The sequence below is a fragment of the Musa acuminata genome, chromosome BXJ3-4, assembly GCF_036884655.1.
Source record: "Musa acuminata AAA Group cultivar baxijiao chromosome BXJ3-4, Cavendish_Baxijiao_AAA, whole genome shotgun sequence".
NCBI classification, from domain to species: domain Eukaryota; kingdom Viridiplantae; phylum Streptophyta; class Magnoliopsida; order Zingiberales; family Musaceae; genus Musa; species Musa acuminata.
In genome coordinates this window covers 48,831,582-48,839,976 of record NC_088352.1, presented here as the reverse complement: position 1 = coordinate 48,839,976, position 8,395 = coordinate 48,831,582, and the positions used below count along the sequence as shown (strand labels likewise).

Sequence of the window (8,395 nt, the reverse complement as noted above, 5' to 3'; positions counted from 1 at the left end):
ATTTTGAGTACTAGGAAGATTCTTGGAGACGAGAAAAAAAGACGAAGAACAGAAAGAAAAGCCGTGAAGGAACGGGATCAAGAAGCCATCTCGACAAAGATTCTTGGAGAAGAGGACAAATCGATGATACCCGAGCCAAAGGAATTAGTCGGACCTTCCGATCCGAGCAGGCGGCGAACACCGAGAGGTCGTCGCGGAAGCAGCAACGGGGCACCGATCCTCGGATGAAAACCGTCCCAGTAGAGCATTCGACCTCACGTCCTGGATAGAAAGAGCGGACGAACCCTAAACAGCGGGTTGGAGATCAAGATACGAAACCCTAAACAGAGGGAGAGGGATCGAGGTGCATTACCTGTCGCAAGATGAGACGAGGAAGCGATCGCTGGAATCGGGGGAGGTCCCATCGGAGGAAGATTGGGGTGGGTCTGGATGAGACGGAAGGAGAAGCGAGAGAGAGGGAGAGAGGAGTCCAACAATCTCCATTTGTCCCACTTGTATCTTCCCTTTAGTATGCGGCCGACTTTGTCGTATTTGCATGTACCACCAGCGGGAACCCAAATCAAAGGCTAACAACCAGGTTGGGGTCCCACTAGTCATTTAAAAGCACCTTTCTTTTATCATCAGGTGAAATATAACCACATCCATCCATGTTCATTTATTATCGAGAGTGTTAAGTTAAATCTGCATAGGCAATCTATCATATCCATCAAGTCTGCCACCAAATCAAATGCTTAGAAAAGAGGAAGCACCGCATGCAAATCATCCACTACAATCAGATAATATAGAACATAAAACAACATGTCAGACGATGCTTACATGTCCAATACCACCAATGTGTAAAACCTTACATGAGTCATCTTCCTCTTTCTGATAAAAGAGTTTCGAACAAAATCTTTAACAATGTGCCACAACAAAGAAAAATCCAAGAATGGAAGTGTTGTCAAGGAGGGGGCTTTACTTCCACTTGTAGCTTCCCGTCGTAGAAACCAAGAAACTGATGCTGTAGATCTTTCCATGTGGGGATCAAAAAGAAGCAACTTGGAAAAACAGCAAAAAGCAATTTAGGCATGTTTACCTGACCTCTGCTGCATGATCCTTAAAGAGACCCTACTGGTAATAACTTGACGACTGCAGCAATGGGCATTCCTAAGAACCCAAGGAAAACAGTTACAAACCACTGTGACATTGTAAGTGGTATCGTGTTTGCAAAGTCCCCAAGAAATTGGACAATTATAAATTGAAAGACGACGGTGCTGATGAGAACGGCCAGAAAGACATAGTTCTGCAAGATGCCCCGGAATACATTTATCTTCTCCATCTCTCTAGAGCTTATCTCATTGAACACCTGCATAAGACAATTCATTAAGTAAAAAACACATGCTCTGGATAGTACAGGAGCAACTTGCTAAACAAACTACTAATTCTGAGACAACAAAGATGTTAAAAATTGTTCAATATGCTGGGTTTTAGAAAGATATTTTACAAGTGTAAAGTGTTATAACAGTGGCTATCGAGTAAAAGGGATAAGGCTGTAAGATGTACAAGAATGATTGGAATGATATGTGAATAATAATTTTAATCTTTCGTGGGTTGTATTTAAAATTAAGTAATCCTGTGTCTAAACAAATAGTGTGCACGTTATCTGGAAGATCTAAGATCCAATAATTACACTTGTGCTGTTCACAAATTTGCACCATTCTTCTCATTTATTGTGCAAATCAACAAGAAATCCTAGTTAAATGGCATTCTTACGTCAGTCTAAACCTGAGGCAAGTCACCGATGAATTATCCATTGATTTCTTTTTTTTTTTTAAATGTAAAGGTTAGTTCTTTCTCAAAAAAGTTCACACATATATCTAGTAGTTTCTTCTAGTAGGAACAACACTAACGAATCCTGAAACAACATATGTTTCGAAAATAAAATTCTAGAATCTAGTGAATTACCTGACAGAAAACAAACGAATTGAATGTGATAGTGTTAAGAGTAAGATCGGTGTCAGGGCCATCAAGCTGAAATAACCGTTTTCCCTGTGTCTGGAGATACCATATTGTGATGAATTGGTATATTGATTGTCCCAGGATATTTCTCCACATTGTGTTGTTGATAAATTTCCCAGTCCTTCCAACTGGTGCTCTTTGCATCAAGTCATCACGTGGTGGTTCAGTGGCTAATGCTAATGCTCCTAAGGTGTCCATAATCATGTTCACCCAAAGTAGCTGAACAGCAGTAAGCGGAGCATTTCCTAGAGCAAAAGAAGGGCAAAGTAAGAGGAAATGATACTAAAAATTAAAAATAAAAAATAAAACTGGAAAAGTAAATTTGGCCCAGAAAGCAAGTTAAATATGCTTAACCTGACCAGCAGGCTGAGGAGAAATTAACAACTAGAGCGACCACATTAACCGTAAGCTGAAACTGTACAAACTTTTGAATGTTAATGTATATAGAACGTCCCCATTTTGCCACAGTCACAATTGTCGAGAAATTGTCATCTAGAATTATGACATCAGCACTTTCTTTAGCTACCTGCATGATGTAACATAGTAAGTGGAAAATATAACTTCGGGTGCCAAATGAACATGATATTAATCTGCTAGTCAGTTGCAAAAATATTGATAGTTCAATGGGATCCATTTGATAATAGTTATATGAGTAAATATGTACAATTTCAGCTAGACAAATTCCTTGATAATGATGCAAACTAGTATAGTTTGACAAGCCTACGAGGCATGCAAAACAAACTGGGCACACAAGAGCCCAGTTTTTATAAATAAAAACTGAGTATAAATTAGACTGTTAATCTCGTATAGTTAACTACCATCAAACTGGGTACACGAGCCCTGGAAGTCTTCCCACTTACTACTGTTAGATTATGAAACAATTACTTGACCTGCTGACTCATTGGGTGTGTCAGATTCAGTGAGGTGTTGATGAACACTATCGAGGTGGAATGTTTCCAACATAAATTTACATCCTTAATCCACAAAACAAGGGCTTCAGTGCAAATAAAACATTGTGCACTAAAACACCCATGTTTGGAATAATGAATGTTCTTGAACTTTAAAAACTGATTACTTCCATATATCGACTGGAAATCTATACTTTGACAGGTAAGGTAATCACTGGTGGATAATACTTTTTTTTTTGTTTCATAATGCTTTAAATAAATCAGGTTTCGAGAAAAACCATTTGAGAATTACCTCGGTTCCTGCAATGCCCATTGCAAGTCCAATATCTGCCTCGTGAAGTGCAGGAGCATCATTTGTGCCATCACCAGTCACAGCAACAACTTCATTGAACATGGTCCGCAAGTGTTTTACTAAGGTATGCTTATCTAATGGTGAAGATCTGGCCATTACCTAGCAAATAAAAAATGAACAAGTTGATGAGATCCAAGCTTTATTTAACAGTCAACAAGAGATATATCAAAAGTACCACGAGAGCAACCTGAATTTTTGGAATCAGTTCCATCAATTCTTCCAGATTCTTCTCACGGAACTCTGGACCTTCTATAGCTACACCCTCATCAGTGAGAATACCACATTCCCTAGCAATTGCTTTTGCTGTATTTATGTTGTCTCCTGTAACCATTCTCACAGTAATTCCTGCAGCCCTACAAGTTGCAACAGACTCCTTGACACCCGGACGGACAGGATCCTTGATTCCTACAATTCCAATACATGTATATCCTTCGAATGAAATTTTATCCTCAGCAGAGAAATTGTCGCCAATTTCCTTATATGCAAGGCACAGAGTTCGAAGAGCTTCACCAGCAAAACTATCAATTGTGCTCTTAAGAAGATTCAGAGCTGCTTCATCAAGAGGCACGACATTACCTGAGGGATCTACATAATTGTCGCAAGCACCCAAAATTATCTCAGAAGCACCTTTACAGTGTGCACGGTATCCTCCTTCAGAAAGTTGGAGCACCACCCCCATTCTCTTCTTTATGGAATTAAAGGGCTCAACTTTAACAAGCTTAGTTTCCTGACGTTGTGCCTGAAAATCCCCACCCAGTGATAAACCCAGTTCCAACAAGGCAGTCTCTGTTGGTGTTCCCAAGATTTCAAGCTTTCCATCCTGGTTGGTCACCACCTCACCACCTGTGTTATTAAAAATGGATTGTAAAAGAGTTTTACGTGCAGAATCTGGGACATAGGAGCTTAAGTCATCAACTTTCTCACAACTATTTACTTCCACGACATTTCTGCAGATACAAGCTTTTACAACAGTCATATGATTGGTTGTCAGCGTTCCAGTTTTGTCACTACAAATTGTTGTCGCTGAGCCCATAGTTTCACAAGCTGCAAGGTGGCGGACTAGTGCCTTATCATTCATCATCTTCTTCATTGCAAAAGCAAGGCTCAATGTCACAGCTAAGGGAAGCCCTTCTGGAACTGCAACCACAACAATTGTGACTGCAATAGCAAAAAATTCCAACATCTCCAGTGCATCATCGCCTGACCAGCTCAATAGCAGGCCGTCGTGATATTTCCGACTAACAAGGCTTTGAGCCAGCACTGCAAATGTTATTACTGCAAAAAACAAACCAATTTTTCCAATGATAGTTGCAACTCCATTCAGTTTGACCTGTAATGGAGTTTCATCATCTCCTCCTTCACTGAGTGTAGCAAGCAGCTTACCCCATTGTGTTCTCATGCCAACGGTCGTTACCAACATTTTACAATATCCATCCTGGACTTTAGTCCCAGACAGAAGAAAAGGGTATTCTGCATTTACACAAACAGGTTCACTCTCACCCGTCAGACTTGATTCATTGATCAATAAGGAATATCCAGATATAAAAAGCCCATCAGCAGGGACTTGATCCCCAATTGATAAATGCACGATGTCACCAGGAACAAGATCATAAATAGAAATCTTCTGTCTGAAACCATCGCGTGTCACTTGTATAGAAATCTTCTTTTTCTCCTTATCCAAATCTTTGAATTGTAAAGACTGCCTGTAGTCGCTCGTTGCAGTGACAAACACAACTAACAGGATGCTTGCGACAATTCCAAGGCCATCATGGGCACCTTTTGGCCATCCTTCCATGGCAATGCCAACAACTAGAGATATGAAGGCACAAGCCGCGAGAATTATCAATGTAGTGTCTTGAAGTGCTTCCCATACAAATACCCAAAAACTCCGGACCTTGCTTTCAGTGAACTTATTTATACCATAAATCTCTTGCCTCCTCTTTAACCTATCCTCGGTGGTAGTCAGTCCATTAGTCGTAGATGTGGAAAGCTTATTTCCAATGCCGTCCACGCCACCATGCATTTTCAACTTCTTCACATCATGGCCTTCGACAATAGATCCCAACTCATCAGCACCAATCTGAAAACCTGCTGCCTTTACCATATCAGGTACGACATATTCACTACGTAATGTGATTCCTGAAATACATTTTGGAATTACAATTTTTTAACAGATGTGACATGTCAGTAAAATCAACAAACTTGCTAAAGAGATTCATACGGGCTAGAATGACAAGAAATTACAAAAGTACCCTGTATAAACTGTAGTGCAGCTTTTGAAACCAAAACAGCAATCCGCAATTTCTCCTGTCAAATGCAGCGAGTTAATTTGATGGCTGATGCAAGGTTGTCAGACAAGCTATATGAATGGAGTGTAGCAGAGTATTAAGATCTCTAAACCTATTAAGTATTACTAATGATGAAACGACATACATTTAATAAGATTCTCAAGAACAGATTGTGATTACAAGCAGGTCAAGGATCACCATTAATCACATCTACTGGGAGACACCATCAAAGAAGTTTTTGAAACGAAGGGATGAGAACAAATGAAGTACCTCGGTGGCACTTGTCAAATGATTGAGGAACCTACTTTTGATCATTAAAATGAATTGATAAATTCAAGAAAAAGTTGTATCGAGTAATCCCTCCAAAAGATCAGAAAGAAAAGATAGAAGGGGTTAGAAGCAACCTTAGTAAATTTTACAGAAACCACAACTCATAACAAATTTTTTACTCAAAATAAATGCAAGTACAGTCGTCAAATCTGCAACAAAGCAAGGATGATCTACAAAAAATATCTGTGAGTTGTTTCTAGCTAAAGGATAGAGTGACAATGTTTAGGAATCAAATCTGAGTACAGAGAGGTCCATAAGTACCACGAGCTATTGAACAGCATGAGGAAAGAATTGTCAAACTAAATGGCATACTTGGTGAGAATTTACCATGAAATTACTCAAACATGTACACACATAAGAAAGACTGGATAAGCCGGAGTTCACAGAGGCTTGAAATTTTAGATACATGTGAATTAAAGAATAGGTTAATGAGAAGAAAAGACTAGTTCCCAATATTCAAAGGAAATGTAAACAAATAAAATGACATAATTTTAAAAAATGGAAAACAAAAAATCGAAGCACCAGAGAAGCAAATTAGCAATCTATGATTAGCCTATGATTTTGAATGTCCCTCCGATTTGTTTTTGTCCTTGAAGTTTCAGGTCATGTTTAGATGGCGGCAGATGTCTCTCATCTGGATAACAGGCATGCATGATATTAAGTCAACATGAAATTTAAAATTTTGACTATTAGAACTAATTATTTTCTCTGGTTAGTTCCATTATCACAAAGTTGCAATAAAATTGGCTCGATTACAGGATGTAAAATTTGTATTAAATCATCACTTTGCTGGCGGCATCACACAATTCGTCAGACCGCGCAGATGTGGCACGTACTCATATCTCCTTTGTGATATAGATGCGAATGATGCAACAAGTAAATTAAAAGGAAAAAACGAACTCCTCGTTTCATCGCATTGTGATGCTGTGGGAGCATCGAGCTGGCAAATTTAGTGCGAGATCAAGAACCAGAAAGGATCCTCAAAACTTGAATCAGGACCAGTCAACATATATTGCATTTCTAACGTTCAGCTTGTATGATTCGAGCTGATGTGCTGATTATCCAGCTTCGCTTGTGGCAAAACCACGCATTCAAACTCAAATATAGTTCCTTTGATCTGATCAACAAAGAAATTTCTCATATCCTATTTCCTTGTTGCTTACGCTACTTAGCCTGGTTGACATCACAAGCCAAGTTTGACTTCATGAACCAAAATATATAATATGTCCCGGAACCCTAAACTCCACCCCTCAAGTAAAACCCTCGCAAAAAGAAGAGATCAAGAAACAGCAGGCCAGATCCAAAGAAGAAAAACGTCGAGTGAGGTGGGGAGGAAGAGGGACCTGGTTGGTTTTCTTCATGGCCTCGGCCTCGGAGCGCTTGGAGAGGTTGGCGGTGAAGCGGAAGCGGCGCTTGGGGTTCTTGACGACGCTGCAGAGCTTCCGCCATCGCCGGAGCGCGTCCTCCGACGAGTTCTTCGACTTGACGCCCCCAAAATTGTCGTTGAGGTAGCTCTCCATGTCAACAAACCAGACCTAGAACAAGAACAAACGGATGAGCCGACTCGACTCCTCCACAACCACCACCCGCCTCAATGCTTCCTAGATATGCAGAGATGAGATCTGAGGACGGAGGACGGAGGATTATTCTATCCGCCCCGTAAATTATGGGGAACTGGGAAGAACATGGGCGGGGTGGGGTGGATTGGGGGCGGAATGGGGGGACGGGAGGAAACGGAGAGCGCAGTCAACGTTATGAAGAGTGGAGCAGAGAAGGTAAAATTTTTCCTCCCCCTTTTTTCCGTCACTGCTCATTGGGGGAGGCCGGTGATGGAGGCCTTTCTTTAATGCGAATGCGATGCTGGCATATTACTTTTTTCCTTTCCCCGTCTTCTTTATAGGGTTGGACGCCCACGGCCGGTACCCGATTCTTCGGTTTGCGTCCGACGCCCCCCGTCGCCGTCGTCGTCTTTGTCGTCGTGTCGTTTTGTCGGTGTCTAATCGATCGGTAAATCTTAGAAAATTGGCATAAAAGTCCATCATCACATATCATATAATGCTCATGACATGAATCACGCATTAAACTACATTGCCAACCGATAGCTCTGCTTTCCACGACAATTCGTCATGCTCCAGCACTACGTGTACAAGGAGGAAGGAAGGTAAAGAGGGACGGACAAGCTATGGGGGACTGTTCGAACGAGATGCGTTCCAACTGGTGCAGTGAATGGTCCGTCGGGGTCGATTGAAATCGCCATGGAACTTTGACCTATTTGCTTGGAAGTCCTTGGAAGCAGTCGGTTTGGGGTGGTCAACAGTGGCTCACAAGCAAAAGGTCGGTGGAGACACCTCTCTCCTCTTTTGACATCTGGACCGTGGACCAATGGTTTCACCATACGGAACAAGTTAAGTATTCGAGTCATTTCCGACAAAGCAAAAGACGTGGCAACCAAAAAGTTCGTGTGCCAATTGCTGCTGCTGCTTCAATATTCAAAGGAAATTATATATATATATATATAA

General features: G+C 41.0%; 1 protein-coding gene across 1 annotated transcript; it reads right to left on the bottom strand.

Moving 5' to 3' along the window:
- Positions 1-753: 753 nt before the first annotated feature.
- LOC103982176 (calcium-transporting ATPase 10, plasma membrane-type) lies at positions 754-7,703 on the bottom strand. Its single transcript, XM_009399011.3, has 7 exons — positions 7,220-7,703; positions 5,511-5,565; positions 3,446-5,397; positions 3,199-3,357; positions 2,353-2,524; positions 1,945-2,243; positions 754-1,345 (listed from the first exon to the last, which is right to left on the bottom strand). Exons 1-7 carry the CDS (start codon positions 7,394-7,396, stop codon positions 1,097-1,099), a joined length of 3,063 nt encoding a protein of 1,020 aa, XP_009397286.2. The 5' UTR covers positions 7,397-7,703; the 3' UTR covers positions 754-1,096.
- Between the last annotated feature and the right edge of the window lie 692 nt (positions 7,704-8,395).